This window comes from Megalops cyprinoides, chromosome 17 (genome assembly GCF_013368585.1).
Source record: "Megalops cyprinoides isolate fMegCyp1 chromosome 17, fMegCyp1.pri, whole genome shotgun sequence".
Classification (NCBI taxonomy): Eukaryota; Metazoa; Chordata; class Actinopteri; order Elopiformes; family Megalopidae; genus Megalops; species Megalops cyprinoides.
Window position 1 is genome coordinate 24,450,613 of NC_050599.1, and position 23,549 is coordinate 24,474,161.

The 23,549-nt window shown below is 46.7% G+C and overlaps 1 protein-coding gene across 2 annotated transcripts in view; it reads right to left on the reverse strand.

Moving 5' to 3' along the window:
• LOC118791747 (forkhead box protein N3-like) overlaps positions 1–21,261 on the reverse strand; it is a 37,905-nt gene extending 16,644 nt beyond the window's left edge. For both annotated transcript variants that reach the window (XM_036549173.1, XM_036549172.1), the window contains exons 1-2: positions 21,098–21,261; positions 5,465–6,015 (exon numbers count right to left, since the gene is read on the reverse strand). In XM_036549173.1, coding sequence (XP_036405066.1) covers positions 5,465–5,989 — 525 coding nt within the window. In that variant the 5' untranslated portion in view covers positions 5,990–6,015; positions 21,098–21,261. The remainder of the gene's footprint in view (positions 1–5,464; positions 6,016–21,097) is intronic.
• Between the last annotated feature and the right edge of the window lie 2,288 nt (positions 21,262–23,549).

The window sequence follows — 23,549 nt, forward strand, 5'->3', positions numbered from 1 at the left end:
GAAGTGCACCCTCGCCGCCATCCCAAAATATTTTCCACCACCTGCGGGTGGTGCCAGGCCCTCGCCCTCTCCAGCTGAGCTGTCTGGACGTTTCCCGCGAGCGCGGCCAGCTGAGGAGTGAGCTCGCTGGAGCCGCGAGGCCTGGCGGGCTTTCCGCACGCTGAGAGGACACATTAGCCAACTTTTCAAACTCCCGGAAAGTCAGTGAAAGAGCTGGTTCAGGTCACGCTATCAATCTTTCAAAGAATGCAAGCAGAAGGGTGTTGTGAAGACATAATACGATGGCTCTCCATGGAGACCAGCTCACCGTCAAAATACCGACCGTGACAGAAACTACTCAGCTTGTTTTCCTTACTGTGAGCTACCACTGAAGGACACCAAATGCACAGGTATGTACTCATATCCTCTAAATGCTGAGAAACATGAAATTAGTGTATGGTTCGGATTTGCTTTCCTCGGGTCAACTGTCTGTGCTTCATTGTGAATCCAACACAATTTCCTGAAAACCAGCTGCTGCAAATACAGATGAGGCATCTTCACAAACAACAATGGACTCAAATCTACTCTACTTTTATTTGAGCAACCTTTTATATTATTTTCCCTGGCTTTCATTGAATGGTTATTGTCTTGATGTGTTGGGCAATGCTTTTTAAAGAGATAAAGTGGCCTTCCAGGATCAGGGTTGAGCTGCCCTGCAGAAACCCATGGCCATCCAGGACCAGGATAAATAACCCAGGTGCAGTTAAAGTGGCAACCCCAGAAAGCTAAAATGTCCTTCACTTACAGAACACATAGCATGAGCTGACCACAGCCTTCACTTAACACTGAATGGAGCCAACCACAGATCATCAGTTCCTTCTATGACCTCCCTCTCTCATGGTGTCTGTAAGAGCACTGGCATGGGGGCCATGCAGTGAGAAAGAGCACATTGGGCAGATTACAGGTATTTCTTACTGGCCACAGAAAGGCAGCCTTGCCAGGAAACTCCTCTGTCACATCATGTCACTCTGAAAGGCACGCAGGTTCCCAAAGAAACGTGAAATGTGAAATTATACTTTTAACAATTTGACTTACTGCCATATTTAGGGTGTTGACATTTTAAAATGGTTGTCAAAAAATTTAAGTACTAGTTTTACATTTTTCATAATGCTATATTTTCCACTCCTCAGCCCAATGCAGCTTTGACACAACATTTGCTACAACGTAATTATGTTAGTTTCACTTACATTCCACATTTTAGAGGAACCGTTAGACAACTTCTTTTCTTTCTTTGCCCTGAAGTGTTTCCTATGTGTGAGCTTATTTTTAGATCAAACACACTTCCCCTCCTAATTAAGCTGTCGGCTCTCCATCAGGGTATTTCAGAACCACTCCTCAGATTACCGAAAATGTGGAGCATCATGACACATATGCGAAGGTTACTTTAATACCCTCAACTTTAAAAATCTCAAAGATGCCGTGAAATTCAATACTCAGACGCTGTAATTAGACTGTCAGACTCAGTCAGAAAATCACTGCGGACATGCAAGGAAGGGGGAAGTGGACTTAATAAAGGTTTAGATAAAAATGTTTGAGGGAAGAATGATGTGTGTGTGTGTGTGTGTGTTTATTAGAGTGTGTATGCATGCAGTTGTGTGTGTGAGAGTATATACGTATGTCTCATGTGTGCATCTTTGTGATTGTGGGCATGCATATATGCGTGTGCATTTATGTGTGTGTGTATTTTGTCTGTACGTGTTTATTTGTGTCCATATGTGCAAGAGAGTCTGTGTGAATGTGTACCCATGCATGTGTGCATGTGTATGTGAATGTCTTGTATGTGTTGATGAATAAGTGTGTGTGTGCGTGTAAGTGTATGTGAGTCAGTGTGTGTGAGTGCTTGTGTTGTATGTGTATGTGAGTAAGTGTGTGTGTGTGTGTGTGTGTATGTGTGAGACACTCCAGCTTACTGTAATGTGAGAAGCTGCAGAGGTCATATACACTCTTCCCGGGAGTACATCGCTACCAATCGATGTCCACATTTCCGCTCCAGAGAAAAGACTACATTTCCCAATTTCCCAACGCACTGTAATGAGGAAAAGTCAGTTGGGTTTAGAGCTCTTTTTCTCCTGACAGTTGTGTTAGTGGTTTCACAGCAGGGGGGCAGTGGGGGGGGGTTCTGGATTACAGTGGTCTCCTTGGCAACAGACGAGGTTGGCGCTTAAAGTCTGCCTGATAGCATTGGCTGAAGGATCTTTCATTTGCACTAAGAGCTGCGGGTCTCTAAAGACACAGAGCTCCATCACAGATCATACACTTAATCCCTCTCAGTGCAGTGAGAGACCTGCCAGAACAGCTCCGCCCACCTCACCGCTATGACCACAGCCTGTCCTTAAAAACAGTGTCAGATATTGACAGAAAACATTAGAGCACCTAACCCGCTGCCTTTCAGTTTCCTTAATTACTTCCCATATTTTTTCCCGTGAGCAATGCACAGACAAAAGCCTGTCGGCTCTACAGCTGTAGATGTTAATATTATACAGATAAATGGCGGCACTATTTTATGTTATTTAAAACTACAGAGTATATCTACATTGATAAATGCTTCGGTTGGCGCATTGACACTGAACATGTGAATGAGAATTGATGCTGAATGCTAAAGGCTATTATGCTTACTCGAGAGCACGTCAGCATCATTCCTTTATTAAGAAATGTCGGGGTGTCAACATGCGAGGGTAAGATGTGGGGTAGGAAAAAAACAGCAGCACCAGCAGCAGAGCAAGAATCTCCTTCATCATTATAGCCACTACGCACAGCCATACATTTACACCACTATCACCTTCTATTTCAAGCTAAGGAGAAAATGGAGACCTTCCCCCTATTTATAAATGGCCGGTCCTTGCTCATTATAATGAGTAATTACTCAGGTAGTGGATAACAGGTGAAACCCTGCTTGAGGGGGCCTACCCCTGTCGAGGGGGGGGATCTGTTTAGTGACGCATTTGGCGTTTCACCTTTTATACTACAGCAGTGCGCCGGTTATTTGAATTAAGATTAGGGGTGAACATTTTGGTTGAAATGTCACTGAAAAACAGGCAGCTAGTTCAGCCTGAGCCTGAGTATCTGTGGCAACAACATCCACTTCTTCATCCTGCCAGACAGCACGCCCCTGGACACACTGCTGGTGGACACTGAGCCCAAAGTCAAGTCCACTGGTGCAAGTTGTGTCTGTGAGGTGAGAGCAGTGACCTCATCCCCCCACCCCCCCCACCCCCAACCTCTGCAGTCACAAAGCCATGACAGGCTGCACCAGACTGAAGCCACGAGCTGTTTGTGTGTGAGGAGGCGGGGTACGTCATTGTCCCTGGTGTCCTCAGAGGGTCAGAGATCCGTCTGTCGTTTTTCAAGGTGGTCCTCGCTGTCACCTGCAGATGGGACACCGGGTGGTCTAAACCTCACTCACAGCTGGCTGAGACCACAGAGCTCAGACCTCCTTAGATTCCCCTGTCACTGTAACACTTCCTAAAATACCTGTTGCTCTGCCTGCTTCCACCGACTGTTGTCTTTCTGTGACGAGACCAACGCTACCGATTACAGTGCTGCCGTTTTGGTCTGAAAAACCTCACAAAGACCAGTATGAGAAATTAAAACTTGTCTGTGAGAAAAGCCTATTCTATATGAGGCATAATATGTTAATGTCTGTGTGAGTGTGCGTTTGTTCAATCCGCTCGTGTGCATCTGTGTGTGAGAGTGTATGTGTGTGTGTGCCTGTGTATACATGTCATAACAGTCTATGTCCACTTTTCAACGCCAGAGGAAAGACCACAATTTCCCAAAGTACCGTAACAGGGAAAAGTCAGTCGGGTTCAGAGCTCTTTTTCTCCTGACAGATGAGTGTGTGTGGTCATACGTCTGCGTGTATGTGTGTGTTTGAGTCTGTGTGCGGTCCCCCTGAGTAAGACTAATAATTGTGGACTGTCGGAACCATGCCATGAAGGTAATGATTCACTGATGGTGTATGCAGCATGTCCGCAGCTTACAAACACAGTGGCGTTTTAATGGGGACACACACAGCGTTCTTCTTCCTCCCCACTGAGGACATTTTAGCAGGATGGGACTTACTAATACACTCGCTGCAGAAACTGAGGAATCATCATTATTATCTCCGGCTCTTTAAATTGATGGAAATATGATTTGATATATTTACAGAAAAGCAATTTCCTTTCCACAAAGCCCAGAGAGAGAGGGGGAGAGACAGAGAGAGACATGGAGAGGGAGAGGAAGAGAAAGAGAAATGAGAGAGAGGAGAGAAAGAAAGAGAGAGCGAGAAAGAGAGGAAGAAAGAGAGAGAAAGAGAGGAAGAGTGAGAGAGAGAGAGGACAGAGAGGGGGAGAGGGAAAGAGAAAAGGAGAGAGAGAGAGGGAGGCAGCACTAGAGATTTTGTTTGTCTATTTCATCTTATTTTTAATTTTGTTTAGACCTTTCACCAATGATACATTCTTGCCATTTTCAAGATGTTTAGAACCGGTTCAAGCTGCCTTCAACACACAAGACTTACATTTCTGGAAAAAGTGCCCCAAACTTTTAATGATTTATTCTTCCTCAGGTTACCTGAGCTCGGAAAATCCAAGGAGGGCTTCCAGATTTACCAGCACATGAGTACAAGACCCTGCAAACAAACGGGACTATAAGTTCTTGTCAACTTTGGCCAAGTTCAAACTTGAATTATAAACTTAAAATGCACATTTTCTTCCATGAACACAAAGCTGAACCCACTATTTCCGTTCCAGTGAGAAGCTTTGCTCCAGGATTTCAGCAAAACAGCTGGCCATTTTGGGCAATGGAAACAATTTATGAGCACTTTCCTGACAGATAAAAAAAGGAAATAAAGAAAAAACTTTGGCAAAGCACTTGATTTCAGTAACTCCTAACAATGGGTACAAATCCTGTCTCTTCTTGCAAAACACCATTTGTCATTTCATTAACATAATGCAACGCTAATGAGTTCAGCGCTACACTAAAGGTTTTAATTCTGCTTGAAGTGCCCGGCATTCAGAGAGCCTGTATTAGGTTATACTCATTTTGGGAGGGACTTTGTCACCCAAATGTCGTTGCTCACCACCGAGCCGTCCCAAACCAAATCGCGTCAGAACAGAAGCTCTGCTCTCTCATGCTGGGCGTGGTGCCACACAAGCACCTCAACCCAAAGTAGCCATGGCTAAACTGGACCCCTTCTGCATCAGCAAATGAGCTTCCCACTGAGGGCTGACGCTTAACAGCCATGAGGTCGTCATTTGTTAAAAACACATTTGAAACAAAAGGAAAAGTTCACATAGTATGAATACTACATTTAATGCATCAAATATTTGTTATGGTTAATGTTGTAGGAGAAAATATGGGAATGAAAGTGTTCAGAGCAGTGTGATGTTAGAGAAAAAAGGCAGGGAGAAAGAGAGAGAAGGAGAGACAGAGAAGGCGTTCTTGCCTGGCTTCTGTCCTTGTCCACTTTCTTAAAACACTTATTGAGGGACAGGTTGTGGCGCACTGAGTTCTTCCAGCCGGTGGGGGCGTTGGCGAAGTAGGGGAAGTGGTGGAGGATCCAGTTGTAGATGTCTTTGACCGGCAGCCGCTTGGAGGGCGAGTCCTCGATGGCCATGAAGATGAGACAGCTGAAGGAGTAGGGCGGCTTGCAGTTGGGGTTCTGCCTGAGGTCGTAGGGCGGGTCGGAGGGCGCGGGCGAGGGGGAGGGCGCCCCGTCGCGGTCCGGCTCCTGGACCGGGCTAACGCTGCGTAGGACCGTGTCGCCGAAGCTGTTGAGCAGGTTGCTGCTCTCGTGGAGCCAGTTGAGGTTGGTGAGCTCCTCGTCCTCGGGCCGCGGGGCGGGCGCGCTCGGGTCCAGCTCGGGCACCGCCGCCTGCAGGGCTTCACTGAGGGAGGCGGTCCGGGAGAACAGGCTCCGCCCACTCAGCACGCTGACCCGCGACCCCTCTGGCTTCTTGCTGGGGGGCATGACCGGCGTCGTTCGGACCCTGGCCCCTGTGAGGAGACACATGGAACAGTGCTGAATGTGCAGTCATGGTTGCTGTGCAGTCACTTTATTATGCTTCATGAAATGCAGGTCTTTCTTTCGCACCACTACCCGCTTTTTGACATCCTGCACAGAAAATCACTCACATACTTGGGTAAAGTACCCCTGTCAAATCCATATCATCTGTTTTTACCCATGATGCTCTGGATACAAATCAATGGCTGCAAAAACAATTGTAGTTTTCTAAATATATATGTATTCACAACATCTCCTCTCAATGCTAATACACACATACTCACAGACTACACACACTCTACCACACATAAAAAACACACGCTCTCTGTTAGACATATATACAGCAGGGTTTCCTATAGGATTTTTTCTTGCCGGTCCGGAGTCCGGAAAGAATTTATTTTACCGGACAAATTTGAAACTTAGCGGTCATGTTTCAATAATAGTCTATGTTAAAAACGCAAATATAATGTACACCTAGGCTGACGAAAGAATGACAATGACCTCAAATCAGTTTGACTATTTAATGAACAGTAACAATTAAGCAAAACAAACAGTAATGATTGAGCAAAACGTCAACATTAACCGCTATAATGTAGGCTATTACAAAACATCTGTAACCTGTAACATCTGTAGCCTGTTTAAAAAAAGGCTAGGCCTACATGGCATCAAATGTAGCTTATAGGCTACCAGGTAACATTTTATTTTCTTCTTTTTTCATTTCGGCAAAGTCCTCTGCTGCCGACTTTAAATCAAATGTGTCCAATGTGTCTTTGCAGCTTGCAATGTTCATAAGCTGCGTCACTCTCTCCTCCTCCAAACGACTTCGCAGGGCCATCTTAAAATTCGATTCTGCAGAGAGAAGCCCCTCTCTGCTGGCACGCTTGACACAGGCAGAACATAGGCATATAGCTAAATAAATAAATAGCCTTTGTTATAGCTACGCTTTGTATAAGCATTATTACCGGACATTTTGACCAGCAAGTTTTTAATTTATTTTGTGATTTATTTTAATTTAATTTATCGGTTTTCTATAAATTTTACCAGGCAAAAACCAGTAATTACCGGATAACAGAAACCCTGATATACAGTATATTTATATACACACTCACTCTCACACACACACACACACACACACGCACATACACATCATCATCATCATCATCATCATCAGTAATAATATTTAACCGGACAGGACAATTTTCCAAGTTAAACTGGGCAGGATTCTGCAGGCCTGGCACGTGATGCGACACCATGTCTCTCAGCCCTAAATAAAGCAGAGCTTTGACGCTGTGGACATCACGCGATTATCCTCTAATCCATCGCCATTTAGGCTGATTGACTGGCAGCTGTCAGCAGCGGCGGTGCCACGCGCCTCTTCCTTTCAGAGAACATAATTAATGTAACGGTCATGTTTATACGGCTTAAGCCCTTGTTTTCACAGCATCTGTGATCCGAGGCTGTCACTGCGATACACCAGGCCGTGACAAAACCATTGCTGATCCTGGATCAGTGCTCAGTGAGCTGGAAGCTCAGTCCTCTCCTGGCTCCAACACTGTCTTCCAATTCTACTTACCAGCTCCCCTAAACACACTCCAGAGCTTCAGGGGAAAATGAAGATGCTATTATTTATGGAAGAGGAACGGGCAAAATTACCTTGATCTACTAAAGCAAGTCCCACAGTTCTCATGAAGGGGGAATAGTGTGGCCTACTGATTACAGCATCAGGCCTGTAACCTGAAGGGCGCAGGTTCACTGTTCAAGTGAGGCATTGTGGTTGTACCCCTGGGTAAGATACTTAAAAGGTACTTATACACCTCTCTCTCAAGATATTGCAAATATAAAGGAAGTCTCTCTGGATGAGGGCTCTACCAAATGAACAAACAGTGGTAAAATGACCTGAAAATCATGTCAATGGGGTCGTGACATGTCATGCTACATTGTGAAATATCTTTTATCTGTGCTAACATTCAAGTTATCGTAACCTGACAGAAAAGGCAAGGGGACATTACCTAAAACCTAGAGGTCAAAGGTTATGCTATCTCATCGCATGGTGTAGCGGTATACTAAGATGCTTCAGTCTCTCTGTCTCTGCACACTGATCCAGTCCTGCACACACAGTCGTGCTGGAAATATCAACCAGGCATTCTTTAAATAGTTATTTTGAAACATATTCCACAGGGTAAAACTTTCATTATGATTCATGAACTGCCTTCCCTTAATCAGCACTGAAATACTGTCATTTTCCACGGCCTTGTTTTCCTTTCCAGCCGTGATATGTTTGCGCCTGAAGCCCTTGGCTGAGTCACCATTTCCAAGACTCGACAAGCAGGGTTACCATCAGTTCGTGCTAACAAAGTTTATTTATTTATTTCATAATAGTGTTTATTTCAGCAAACCAAAAGGAATATAACAGTCTTTTTCCTCTAGAATGTGATTTCATTGTCTTTTGCAAAGTATTATGCCTACCCAGATTCGAGCCACTATGGAACAATTCAAGGTCATTTTTCTACAGTTCGGATTTCTTGCTTTGCTATGAAAAAATGAAGCAAGTCTCCAATGGTTAAATTAATTAGACAAAATATGTACAATGAAAACATTAATTTGAATAGTTGTCCACAGAGCTCCTCCTTTTAGAAAGTTTATCCTGCCAGCGTACACTGGCTGTGGAAAAAGTCAACATTGGTTTGGACTTTTTTTGTTTGAAGCAGTGCTGTAATTTCTGGCGTGTCTTGATCTTAATATTAAAGACCTTCCCAGAAAATTATAACAGGAAAAATTCTGACCACTGTCCGGGTATCTCATTCACTCAGAGGAAAATTTCTGGAAAATATTAGCAAATGTAATAGACAAATATACTGTGAGAAAGGAGAGCCATACGACTGCAGTGTCTCTCTACAGCTTCATTCTTCAGTACAAAATCATACGTGCCAAACTTGGTAGGTGCCACGGTGCTCTAGCCAGCCAGCTAGCTTCTCAGGTAAGGACACTACATGTATTGACAGGCATTGAGTGTGGAGAAGAGAGTGTACAGTAGCGACCAGTCTCTCCTAATTCACTGCCTCTCCTGCTGAGTTCTAACCACATGATAAGAGGATAATGTCTAATATTGTGTAGTTACAGATACACTTAGCATTATAATAAACCTTATTTGTATAAATGCTTTTCAAATAGTCTCAAAGTGTTTTCTACCAAAAGAACAAGTCATATCTATACTATGCATAACCTATAGCTTACACAAATATACGCATATACACACACCAAAATGTGAATCCCAATAGGAATATTTAACATGCACAAGGCCAGACTAGTTCAAGGTATTTTTTTAATCTTATAAGCTTTCAGAAAAAAAAATCTATATTTCTTTTTTTCTAATAACAAACCATGGTAATTAGTGTGTGGACAGCAGACTACATATATCACATGAAAAAATAGAGGACCACACTGTTAGACTAGCTAAATGTAAACTGTAAATGTATGATAGTTAAATTTGTGTTTAAATATTTAGCTACAATTCTGCACCTTTATCTCCCAGCTCCTTCCCTCAGACTGTCACTGGGCAAGCGCTGCACCCTAATATGGCCTTTGTCTGGTCTGTTTAGTCCCATGATGCATGGCTGTATGGCATTTCCAACCATTTTTTATTTGGTGGAGACAACGAAAGTTAGCTACAAGGGTAACGTTACTGGTCCGCTTTGAGCCCCTGGTTTCTAAGGTCTAAATATGGTGCCGTCATGTGACAATGTACTGTCCAATCATGTCCATTTTCAGCTGAAGCTGTGTTAGCCACACAACAACTGTAGCTTTGGTGAGAGTGATTTAACTCTTCACTGTTTTTTAGTGCTCCAATGTGATACCCTCCTCACTAAGGTGCGCCACATTCAGCAAATAGGCTTCAAAAAAGACTTTCCCTGGTGTAATGTGAACAGAGTCACCTTTGTCTACTGTCACTATTTCACAGCTTTGACAGTCTCTGTTTTACACCTGAATGAAAACGAAAGAGATAGGACGGATTGTTGAAAGCCACTGAAATAGATGAGGGCACGGAATGGACCCACCTGGTGATACAGCTCTCCCTTCATATTTTCTGCACTCTGCTGTACAGCCTCATTCAGACATGTTTTCCCCATGCTGCAACCGTTCACCTGTTTTTCTGAGAATGGGCAGAATATGTCCTCTGCCTTCAAAACAGCTGTCAGACACATGAGGCTGGCCTGTGTTTCAGTCTGAGTGCGGCAGTGACAAGAACAGTGTTATCACCTCATTAAAACAAGCAGAAAACAGTAAATAGGTTTCAGCTTTACACTTATCCTATCTATGCTCTCTATGCTAAATAAGTAGGAAATTAGGAGAAAAACAACCTTCTGAACAATAACAGCCTCAATACATACCTTTCCACTCACACACGGACACACACAGCCACACGCATATATTACGTTGAACGACAGAGATAGAAAACCGAGGGATAATTTTTCCCCAAATGGGATTATATTTTGTGCGGATGTATAGCAGTTCCCAGCTAGGTCTCAGTCTGCAAAATATTACACAAAAAAACAGAGACCAATCAAAGTTCCTCTTCTGATGCGCTCATCAGGATAGACCCAAAACGAGATCATAGCCAGTTTCCTGGGCCTACCTCATCTCTAGACAACATGAACGTGCCCACCCCCCAACCCCCCTTCGTTGACGTTTCCGTTTTCAGCCTGACGGGGTGCTTGTCCTTGCCGCTGTGTCGCCGCAGACAACCTAGGACACGTAAGCGCTGGTTACCATGGCAACCGGCACAGCCAGGCCCGAATGGCAGGCAGCGTTCCTTCACCCATTAACCCTGGGGGTGGGGGGGATTCAGGGACACTGCCACTGCTGTCTAAAGCTGTGGTCAGAATGTGGCAGAGAACAAGCCGGGACTTTGGATTAGTCTCTCTCTCTCCGTCTGTCATATGTCTGCATGCAAAAATCTGCATTCTCAATGAAAAATCTAAGGGTACTGGTACACAGTAGGCAAAGCACTTGCTGACAACAGACAGAGTTGTTAGGAATACAGGCATTTGTTTGTGTGGCTATTAATATTCGTGCAATTTCAGCTATTGCACAAATAGTAATAGCCAGAAAAAGGCTGATGTTTGTTATCATGGCCCCCTATCCCCCACAACCCTAACCCTCCCCCAAATCAGTTAAGCCACACATCCAGTACACAGCGCTTTCAGTGACAGTACAGAGAGTCCTTCTGAAGCAACCTCTGCTCCTATCTCTGCATCCTCTATGTAATGCTACTCTGTCCACATCTGCCAGAGTCTCTCTGAGCTTCTGAGATTTGCCCTGGGCCATTAGCCCTGCCCTGTTACGCAAGCAAGACCCAGGTTGCAGGGTGATAGGAGGCAGGGGGTGGGGGGGTGGATCTTACTCCAGAGGGGTTCTCTGTGTATCTTCATCCGTCTATCACTTCTGGATCTGGCAACCCAGGGGGGAGACTAAAACACAGGCACTCAAACATTCTTCTTTCCCTCAATCTCTGCATCTCACCCTCGAAAACCAGGCAAGAAATTCCAGCCTGCACATTTTTTTTCACGCTGGCAGCCAGTTCCTTGCAGACAATGAGGTCACGGGTGCCAGCGTCCCTCTGGCATGGATCAGAAGGTCATCAAAAGAGACCTTAATCCTCCAAAGCCTCGAGATGACATTTTTATCTGCCGCATCAGTGAAAGAGAGAGCGATCCCAGCGCTGCTGTTTTTGCTGATCGACTTCTCAGCCCTTCCTCACGTGCGCCACTGATCGCCAGGATAAAGAGAACCGAGTCTGTATGCCACTGAATCCAGAACAGTGGAGCAGGAAAAGATCAACCTCTGTCAATTTATTAAACTCACAACCAGAATAAATGTGTGACATTTGCAATCATTAAGGATGCACGGTTCAGTGCATCTTTTCCGGTGCCAGATATCTTTCAGTATAGAGACAAACCCATTTAATGTCACCTTGCTTAAAAGAACAACCCTCTTAATATCTTAGGATTTTTTTTTCCAAAACTACTTGCCACTACCCACTGGTTTCAATGTTACATTTATCATCGCCAGGAAACCCATTTATTATAACCTTCAGGGTAGCCAATTACTGCTTTTCTGCCCTTAAGGTGTATAGTTTTAAAATATTTGATTCAGCTTATATTATTTAGGATTTACAATAGCTGATGTCACAACTAGAAATAATCATTAGGATGGTGTTGCAAAGGTGTATCATCATACCTGCACTGAAAAAGTCTATACCAACACTCAGCCCAAGGCAGTCAGCAATGCATATTTTATGAATAAGGTCCAACTTTCTCTAATGTTAACTTTGGATTTTAAGGCTCTTCGAGGCACCTCAAGTAGAATCAGTTGCCTGAACTTCCATTAGTTGGCAATATGCTGTTGCTGACATTTGTTTCTTTGTTTGACTGTAATACAAACAAATAAGGCCAGGTAAAATACTGTTTTTTGTTCTCCATTAGATAACGGGCCGCGATTCGGCCCCCATGCGGCAGGGATCATTCAGCCTGCTGAGGGGGAGAAGCTCCTTTTAGCCCCGCTCTGACAGCTGTGTCCCACCTCTCACGGCGCCAGCCCTGAGAAGGACTCAGCCGTCTAACGCTGGGGTGTCCTGGGGACACCTCTCTCTGGGCCCATGCCCTGCCCCTCTGAAACTCCTTCTTCCGCCTGGCGGAGCAATGACAAGCACAGAGGCAGGGTCTTCGCAACACTGCTCAGTTGCCCTAGGGTATGCGCCAGGCAGACGAGGTCACAGCGGTGGATGAAACTCAGGTCCCTCTCTCATTTCTGTTTGGGTTGTTTTTCCTGCCACTGTTTATACTGTTCAGCAGCTGAATCTAGCACGCTCTTCCCTCAAGTGAGGATTTTGGAATTGGAAAAAAAAAAACAGCTAAGCTTTTTTTGTTGCAGCTCCTCAAATAAGAAATTGAAAATAACTGAAAGAGCAGCGGCTCAACAGCCATGACTCCTCCTCTGGCATTTTCGTTTGCCGCTTAGGGAACTCTCGACTGACTCAGCGAGTGAGTAAGGGACACGGACGTTTCTGAGACCTCCCCCTTCAGCCGCTGCCAAAAAGCGCGGGCACCGCGTATGTCAGCGAGACAGAGCCGCGCCGCGCCGAGCTCATGCACCTTGCGCTCCCCTGCGATTGGTAGGGGGCAGAGAAGATGGTCACTGTCACTGACCAACAATGGCTGAACCCTCAACCCGCCTGACCTCCAAACAGGGAGAGCCTGAGGAAAATTAGCCTTCAGGTAGCGAACTCTGCAGTCTGTCCCAAGGGCTTCACTGCTAACATTCCACAGCAGCTCTAAACGAAAACAGACTTGTTCGTCTTGACTCTGTTTGGACTTCAGTGATGTGGGGAAATCTGCAGAAACACTCCAATTTCACAACACTCACAGACACACAGAGGAGACTGCTAGTGGCTGGGAACAATTATTTTTGGTTATTAATCTTTAGAAAGATCGAATAATGTCAGATGAGTTCTCACTTCTATGTTTTTCTTCATTATGTTCCCCAAACCTCAGAACGATCTAGTGGAACAATCTTCCACCGAGGTCCCTGAGCAAACTAAATTAAACCTTGAAATGGCTCCGTTTCGGCACGAAAATATACCCAGCGGCCATTGGTAAGTTTATTTTCTGACAGAGTGAGTTGAAACAAACAGCTACAAGAGGAAGGCTCACTGATAAACAGATTGAGGCAGAGGAGGGGGGAGGGGGCTCCGATTCCTCCAAACTGTGTAGCCATTGATTCAAGTCTGTGCAGTTGACAGGCCTTTGGCCTCTTTTCTCTGAAGCTCTGGTCAGCAAGCCTGGTCCTGAAGATCTACCACCCAGTTTGTGTCACATGTCGCCCCAGACCACTGCATTCATACAGACTGGTGGCTCCTGTTGACTACTAGCCAATCACAATTAATCTGGTCACTTGTCTACAAGCAGGCAAGTAAGACTTTTGTGCAAAAAGAAAAGTACCGCAGCTTAAGGTGGAGAACAATTAAATCATAGCACCTGAATAACACTGGAATGTCAATCACTTTAGTTGACACTTTTAGTTACTCAGGTGAGTAACTGGTTTGAACACTGCAGTGAGAAAATCCACAGGACCAGTGTTTGAGACCACAGCCCTCAAGCCTTTTCTTCAAACAGCACTGTGTCTGTCAGATACCCACAGTTCACTCTTGCTGGTGATGGCATGCCAGCACAGACGTATCTCTACCCCAGAAGTACGCCAGATTGCAAAATGCCCTATATGGCCTCCATCAGCCAGGAAACTTAGTTTGATTTCCAAAAGTTTATGGTTAAAGAATTTCCAAGAAGTATTTCTGGACCGAGCGTAAGAGCGCAGGCACTTACACCCTGTTAGAACCACCTGCTACCCTGCTAGCATTTTGGAACTTACTTTTATTTATTTTACCACACTGTTTACCCTAAGATGCATATGCTAAGGTGGGAAAATGGCAATGGTTGGTTGGGTTTAACAGCACTGAATATGTGGAAGCTAACAACTTCTTCACAAAATTCCAAAATGTGGTATTTATATTTTTGTGACTTTCAGTGCAAGTAAGAACTACATGACACCTTCAAAGCACTTACAGCATTCATAATCACTAAAAGATAGACTTTCAGAGGGTGAGCTATTTCACCTATGTCATAGCATATGTCTGTATATAATAGCATACTTCTGTTGGAATATGTATTTATGAATGCTTAGGTAGTATTTATTAAGGTGAAACATTTCTCATGTAGGACATAGTTCACATGGAGGGTCTCTCATATAAAGTGTTATTCAAAACTCACAAGCTAGTTATGTTGATTTCAGTGGTCCATATTACTGTTAAATAGTGTTTAAGTATGTATGTAAACCTGTAAGCACAGCATTATTTATTTGTGTAGCAGACACTGTTACCCAGGGTGATTTATATAACACATAATTTTACATATTATTCTTCAAGTTAGTGAAATTTTAATTGGATCATTTTAGCTTAAGCACACATTATTACAGCACTGTCGTCTCTGGGCATAAAGCCTGCAATCTCTGGTTCACAAACCAAGTTTCTACACGTTTCTATGCCACCCAGGTACCCACAAGGAAAATTTCATCCAGGTTTGTATCCCACTCAAAGCCTTAAGCTGAAACTTTGCCTTGTGATTGGCTCACTCTGTACAGGCACAGCCAATGACACAGAGATGCTTGCAAAATCGTGTCACCTGGGATCACCTTGGCTTGATGTATGAGTGGTGCACACCTGGGCCTTTAAAAAAGAAAAAAGGCCTGCCATGCCTACGTCATGCAGGGTACATAATGTACCAAAAGTCGTGCATTGCAGCAGCTGGTTAGTGCTTGCATTCATGTTCTGCAAAGCTCTGCAAATTTGCCCTGTTTCTACGAGGAACGTGGAAAAAAGGGAAACGGTCTCAAGTCGCTGAAAGCATCTCAAAGTCATCCTGCCCTCCAACGGCTGCCGTCTGACAGGAGCTGCCAAATGAAGGAGAGTGAGAAATGATACCACCGTGATTGGATCTCCCACCCTGGGGAGGGTGTGGACGCAGAGCTGCTCCACGAGAGACGGGAACTGACACCCTGGCAACAGACACGTCTCCGTCAGATCGAGCCAGCCGCGATACACTGTCACTACAACTCCCAGGAGACACTGCTCTCCTTGCACCTCAGCCATAGGCACGAGGCTCCTCCTTGCTCTGTGACCTCTCCTTGATTGGGTGAAACTGGAGGACTTCACCCAATCCTCTGTGTGATTTTGCCTCCTGCAGCACTGGGGGTCTGGGGGGGGGGGGGGGGGGGGGGCGTTGTTTCTTTACACTTTTACCACCCATAGTGCCCTTCACTACTTTCTGCCCTGTGCCTTTTGCTGCACCTCTGTTCCATACATATAGGGAAGAGTAGGACAAACTGCTGACATTAGAGCTGCAGTGGTCTCAGTAGAACTCCCTTCAGTCGTTGAATATGAATGCAGCCATCTCTTGTGGGGCTGTCCGTCACTTAAATTCATTTGAAATACCACATTACGCACTTCCACATAATCAAAAGGGAGGTTCGTGGCACCCATCAAGCGCGGCTTCTCCATTCCACACCATAACCTCGGCTTTTGTTTGTGATGCGCTCAGCCTCCTCTCCTCCGATTGGCTCATTAACGGCTCCTCATTCTGGGCTGGCGCTTCGGAAAACGATCTCTCCGTCTGTCAGGAGTAAATGAACACTTAGTGGGTGAATGAGGGTCAAGTGGGCCAAGGGCACTCCACTGCCTTATGCTGAAGGAAGGAAAAAAGCACAATTAGTGGCTGTAAGGGGGCCTCTGAGGGGGTTTGGGGGAGGGTGTGAAATCACGCTTTGTAAGGATGCGTCAAGGACCCCGAGCCCCCGGGCGGCCGGCTGGCTGGCTGGCGACGACACGGGATGATTTGCACATCAAAGGGACGGAGTGTGACACAGCTTTGAGGATGCCAGCAGCAAAATAAAATCTTTTTTAAATCCTCCTGAAAAAAAGGTGAGCAGGTGGGGCAGGGGAAGAGCATGTCCGAAAATGAGAGATATGTGAAACACAACTGTTGTGACTCAAGGGTGGGGACCACACAATTTGACTCTCGTGATCAGAGAAGGGCAGGTGAGGGACCAGGTATGAATCGCCTTAACCCTGCAAGGCATGATGTGGTAAGGGATGGGGCACTCTCCATGAGCTCAGCCCAGGCCTTGACCCCACATTGAAACACTTTGACCCCCCCATCCACCAGCGGGGGTTTCTCAGGATTATGAGGGATGTCAAAAGAGGCCAAGAGACATTGCACTGCTTGTTCATCGACATCAATTCACTGCAATCTCTGCACAGATATGTTTATCTTTATATCACCTGGATGGGCTGACAATGGACATGGATTATGAAATTGACTCGTCCTTATAATACTGGGTTCTTTTCGGACCAACACTGTGTAGATTTGCTGATCTTTGGGCAATTTAGATCATTTAAAGATCAGTGGATCTGCATCATCTGTGTTACCATGACTACAAAACCATGCTGACAGTGATAGGACGATCAGTACACTGTGTGCTCCAAGCAGCTAGCCTGACGACAGGTTGCGGGGGTGAAAGGTGACCCTATGCTCAGTGGACCGCAGCAAGCTTTGGAACCGCTTCCTTTCTTGGCAGGCGACCAATGCAATCCAGCCATGCTTCACGTCCTTGTTGCAGCTTGATGACACTGCAGACCCTCTCATCGTACCCCTGGGGGGCGGCGTTGTGCCAGAGCCTCTAGCTTTGTCCCCTCCTTGGGATATTCAACCCTGCAATCCTTCTATCCTTTTCTCCTTGGAGGTATCAGTGGAGACTCTGGTACTTTCCATCTTGGTTTGCTTGCCAAGAAAGTGCTGTCTTCACAAAACAGCAAATCAGAGCACCTTAATCTCCAACAACAGCAGTGAAATCCTCAGTGCTGGGAAAAAGGAGGCGAGTATCTGTTCAGTAAACGGAACATCTCTGCTACCACTGCAGCTCAGCATCACAGACATCCCAAACGATATTCACTCCCAGCACAGCAGACACTCCCCCGACAGTTACCTCCTCATGTTTGACCACAGCGTGGACTGAGTTCCTAAAGACCCTTCGATGGAAACAGGCCGGTCCTTACTCTCGCAGTGCGGGTCACCCAGCCACGCGCTCTCCCCCTCTCCCAGCCTAAAACAGGTCCTCGGAGACCTGAGAGAGTTCTCCGCTCCGCAGATCCCCGTGCCGGTCTCCCCCCCTTCCCCGCTCACCGAGGCTCTGCGCAGCACACCGTTCACATCACACAGGGGAGAGCTCTGATGCCAACATCACACGGGAGACGAGCGAGAGACAGAGAGACGCGCAGATGAGAGAGGCGGGGAGGATGAAGGAAAGGAGGATGGGAGGGAAGTGGTGGCAGTGAAGTGGAGGAGTGTTTGCCCTTCGTTCTGCAGAGATGAACATGAACACCAGAGAGGACTACAGAAAAAAAAAAACAAAAAAAACAAAACAAAACACAATGACACTCAAGGAAGCAAAAAGAGGACAACCTTCAGATTTGCAAGTGTTGCACATTTGCAGTTTGTTCTGCGGGTGCAGTTTCTCTGTCAAAAAACAGAGCTTACATCTGCACTCTGTAAAACTTGTCAGTGCTTTAGCCTCACATTAGATAACCCAAACAGCCCTGTTAGTTACCCCAGATTCCTGACAGATACCCCATTGTGTCCTGTTAGTTACCCCAGAGTCCTGTTAAATACCCCATTGAGAGCTGTTAGATACCCCAGAGTGCTGTTCAACACACCACAGACCCCTGCTAGATATGCCAATTGCTGATAGATACCCTATACTGTCCTGTTACATACCCCACGGATTTCCATTAAATACCCGACAGAACTCTGTTAGATGCCCCTGTGTGCTGACAGACACCCCACAGTGTCCTGTCAGACAACAGGCTGGCACTTCATCCACGTAACGCAAGGACAAGATGAAGCAGAATAAGACCAACACAAGAGGACAAAGAAGAAAGTCAGCACACTCACTGCACATGCACATGCAGATCAGCGAGAGAGAGGGAGAGAGAGACGAGAGAGACGGGGGAGAGAAAGAAAAGGGAGAAGGGAGGGAGAAGGGCGGGAGAGCAGCCGCCAGGATGCAGCGTCGTTGTGACGTCTCAGCTGCTGGTGGGAGATCTGCCAAGAGTCAGCATTCACTGCAGACTTCTGCAATGACATGCACTCATAGTTGGGCTTATCTTTTGTCTCTATGGTAACTGAGTCTTTGCGTAGTTATTATAAGCTCTAGATACACAGCGCCCCTGACAGCACTGATCTAGGATCAGCCAAACCTACATTAATCGTAACACCCAAACCCTTTTTCCCCCTTAGAAATCTGACACTGTTCCAGGGTCGGTGCTTGGGAGCTCTGTCTATCTATCCCAGTGAGCTTGCTGTGTTTGTAACAGCCAATCAGCAACTCTGTTTACCCAGGCATGGAGGACTCATTCTCTACCAGTCTTGAAGCGGCCACAGGAGGGCGCCCTTGAGTAGAGGGCCAACGCGCTACTGTGCACTGACTCTGGACGAGTTTCACTTTTTCCACATTAATGTTGAGGGTTAACATCAGGATTGGTTAAACTGGACCCAGATCTGTTTTCGCAGGCAGAAGTACATAGAGAAGAAACTGCAACAGAGTCACAGAGTGCGCTGTCAGATGGGTCATTTAAAAGGCAGATTCAGCTGACACGCCTTTCACATCCACTTGTTAAAAAAGCACTTTCCTGCTAAACCAACTCTGTGGAAACATCCCTTCCTGAAATGCCTGACGCACGTGTTCTACCACTGTACCTTCACTCAACGCAGAGTTACTCTGTGATCACAAAACTTTGCTCCTCTAATTTCTTAGCCACACCGATGTACTGTGGTGCAAAGGAACAATGGCAAAACACAGTCAGTTTTTCCAGCCAGTATTTATCCATGTTACGTCCAAAGGCATGGAGACGCAGTCTGTTCAGCCCGATCAGGGCTCTGCCGCAGCACAAAGCCGCATACGCACTCGTGCAAAAACAAGCGACCGGCAAACTCCGATCCTCAAAGGACACAAGACAGAGAGCCGTGCTCTGGAGGAGAGCTGCTCCCTGAGCTCTGTGCACAACCTCTGAGCGCCCGCTCTCAGCCGAACCCGGCATTTCTCAATGAGCGCTTCTTCGTCTCGCTACAACAGGAACGCTCCAAGCTGGAGTGCGTCTCAGGAGCATTGTTTCGGACACTCTCACCAGGGACCACAGGGATATTAAACGACCGCAATCAACAAAACTGACAGCCAGAGCTGGGAGAAGCCTCGGTGCACACTGCCAGCTGTTCCTGTGGGAGGACCGGTGAGAGCCAATACACCTCCAGTGGGCAATCATGCAGGTATATAAATACACGGTCATGCACAAACAGCTAGACCAGAAATAAAACCTTACGCCTCCAGCAACTAACCAATGTCTCTGACCTCCTCTTGATTGCTAAGGTCAAATTTTGAATATTTTTTGAGGCCAGATTTTTCCTCAAGAAGTTTGGCGGACTGGCTCCACACAGACACGAAACCATGCACACACGTGCACACAACCCATCCATGTATGTTTTTGCACACATGCACACATACACACACACATGTCATCAGAGTTACTCCACAAACAAACAAACACGCATACATGCATACGCACACACACAAAACACAGCTGCACACAATCACAAAAGACGCTCACCACTGGACACCGAACAGCACGCGCACACATATGTGCACACACAGAGATTTCCAATTACATTATATAACTGCAGTGACTTCATGTTCCACAACAGTTTCTCTCCCAAAGAGAATAACTGCCCCCCTCCTCCCCCAGCCACTCCTCCAATGGTACTCACTTATCACAGCCGCCTGAAGCATGTTCTCTGCTGGTACTGAGCGTCTGCACACATCTGCTTTATCAACCTGTTTTACATCAGCCTGACACAGTCTGCTACGACACCACCGCCACTTCATCCAACCAAGTTTGAGTACAGGGTACAGAGCTCAGATCAAGGAGTTATTCTTCTCTGAAGACGCCGACAGAAGCAGTGACACTCACAGAAGCGGTTCGCAGACTGAAACACTAAACGCACAGGGAAAAAAAAACAAAAAACAAAACGCGCAATCACTTTGGGGGACAAGGCGTCAGCCCGTCGTGGGGTGAAGACATGGATACGTCCAGCAGGGAGCCGAGCAGAACGGAAGAGAAAAGAAAACTCCCAGAGCGCTCGCTCTCAGTGCCCTTCACATCTGCCCCAAACCCCCCCCACCACCACCATCCCCAAAGTCCAGCTCAGCTTCACAGCTAATCTCCCCCAAAACTACTGAGGTTTTTCCCCTGCAGATCGCGACCCCTCTCTGACAACCCCCAGCTGCGTGAGCGGAGGGGGCAAAGCGTGCCCCTGTTTTAGCGACGCCCCAGCAGGAGTCCCTCTCAAACGCAGTTTCCCCCGTTCCTTAAAGGGTGGAGATGCCCTCCTGTCAGCGAATCAACAATCCTCAACTCACCTTTCAATCCCAATCTTCCCCCAACGGCCTCGTCCGCATGAGCGTCCGCTCCGGGCACGGAACCTTAAATCCCACCGGCAAATCCCTCCATTTCTGCCACGGGTTCGGCTGTTTTTGTGTGTATGTGTGTGTGTGTTTTTTTCCTGTGACCACGGTGGCTATGCTGCTCCTCTCTCTCTCTCTCTCTCTCTTTCTCCCTCGCTCTCTCCAGTACTCTCTCTCCCTCCCTCTCTCGCTCTCTCTCTCTCTCTGAGCTCTGGAACGCCGAGCTCCGGAGCAGAGACAGCCCGACAGAGAGGGCCGTCGCCTGCTGGGTCCTAGCGCCTACCGTGTTGACTGAAAGAATGCCATTGTTTCCCTGCGCGTGCCCTCAGCGGACCCTTCCGCGAGACGCGGGCGTCTGGGACTCAGCACTGCGTCGAGGCCGTGATCCAATCAGCTCGCCCCGAAAGCCCGTTAAGGAGCTCTGACAGCAGTAGATTAAACACCACAGAGAGAGGGAGAGGAAAGTTTTAATGAAAGGAGTGTTTGACACTTCCACAGAATCACACCTCAAGTGCTTTGCAACAAGAGGTTCAAGCCTTGCAGGAATCACTGTTCTGCTCTTTTCTCTATTGTTCAACAGCACTGAAGAAATTCTTTAGTAATCCTCTCGAAAAAAATGATCCATGTTAAAATATACAACGAAAGCAATAGATGAGTCGACCAATGAGTCATGGATGTATGTTTTAAATATATCAATACGTACCATTCATAATTCCAGTTCCATAATTCCAATGCTGTTATTGCATACCACGAACGATAATATACTTCCATTCATCTAGCAATAGACAGAATTACACATACTATATGTGTGAGGACATAATTGTCACAGACACAACGTGTTCCTGAGGGTTTCGCACAACAATTAAATTCAGAATGGAATCTATATATCGATGAGTTGTTAAAATAAATGTGAATACAAGTAAAGGTAATAACACCAAAAAAAGAAAGATGCTACATTCCTAATTGGCCAGGTTGGCCTTGGACCGCAAACCAACCCAAAGGGATCAATAGTAATCCTGACCTTCGGCGGCTAACCGATCCGCTGGGATCAATAGTAATCCTGACCTCGGGATCGGTCTCGGGCCCCGTCGGCATTCGCTGCCACACGACTGGAAATCAGAGAGAACAGCTGCTCCCTCTGGCTGCTGCCGGCAAGAGAGAAGGGGAGCAGAAGCGGGGGGTTTAACCCTGTCAAACGGGGGTGCTCGCTACGGGCGCTCTGCCTTTGACGCGACAGCCGAGTGAGCCACAGTGCAGGCTTGCATTGGCGTGCATCGCCGGCGTGCAAGCGCAGCACGCCGTCCGCATTCTCTGCAGCACATCACGGGGGGAATGAGTACAAATGAAGTATCTACCTCCGTCTCCTGTAATATAATTATGATAGCCTTTGAGTGGCAGTTCAAGTTCCACGCAAAAATTGGACAATGAAAGGCAATAAACTCCTTCTAAAGGCCATGATCCAAGAAACTTCATTAAGACACACAGCACCAACACCAACCACCAACCAACACCAAGTGCCCCCACTTCACCATGCGTGTTATCTAGCTCTGCCCATTCTGACAAGGGGGAGGGGCGGAGGTGGTGAAGGGGGCGGAGCACGTATGCCAAACCCGTAGAACTGTGCGCCAGCGACATGAAAAAGGTGCCTCTCGTTTAGATTTGCATGCAGCATAACGCGGCCCTTCGACTCTCGCCACCTGACGATTAACGGCCGCTTCGAACGCTGCCGCCAGCCGCATTGAGAGTTCCGCATTATCGAGACGTTATTCACACAGACAGGCCTGCTGCAGCCCCTGCCAAAATCCCAGATTTGCCCCCAAACAATGGAGCCTTTCTCAACCTAATGCATGACACGGGAACAGAGGACGTGCTCATTTGGAAGGCATAAAACGCATGGAGGTTTAGTCTATAAATACCCCCGCGCCTCAGAAAGAGCCACAGAAGGCTGCAGTATAATCTGGACCGTACAAAGCGTCTTCTTTAAGATAATCGAGGGAACAATGACCCACATAACAAGACAATTTGGAAGGCTCTCTCCATAACCACACCGCCCGGAGGGAAGCAGAAACAATAAACAACATCAGCGAAGTAAAGAGGAGCAGCCAGCGCGAAGCCGCGCTCGCAAGAGATCAGGGAGACGGAGGGATGCGCAGCGCCCATGTCCGTCTAAGAACGGTGTAATTTATACTAATGGATCCGATCTCCTATAACGTGGTGGGCGTAATGGGCAAGCGGATTTGCGCCGGAGCAAATTGCAGGGGCCGCCGTCATCCGTCATACATCCGCCGCTCCCCGACCCCTTCGGAGATCACTCATCCGGCTGGAATTTCCTTCCATCTTTCGCCCATCTGTTCCACGTTTCCATATTAAACAAGATTGCTGGCCACTAAAACGGAGGGACGCTTCC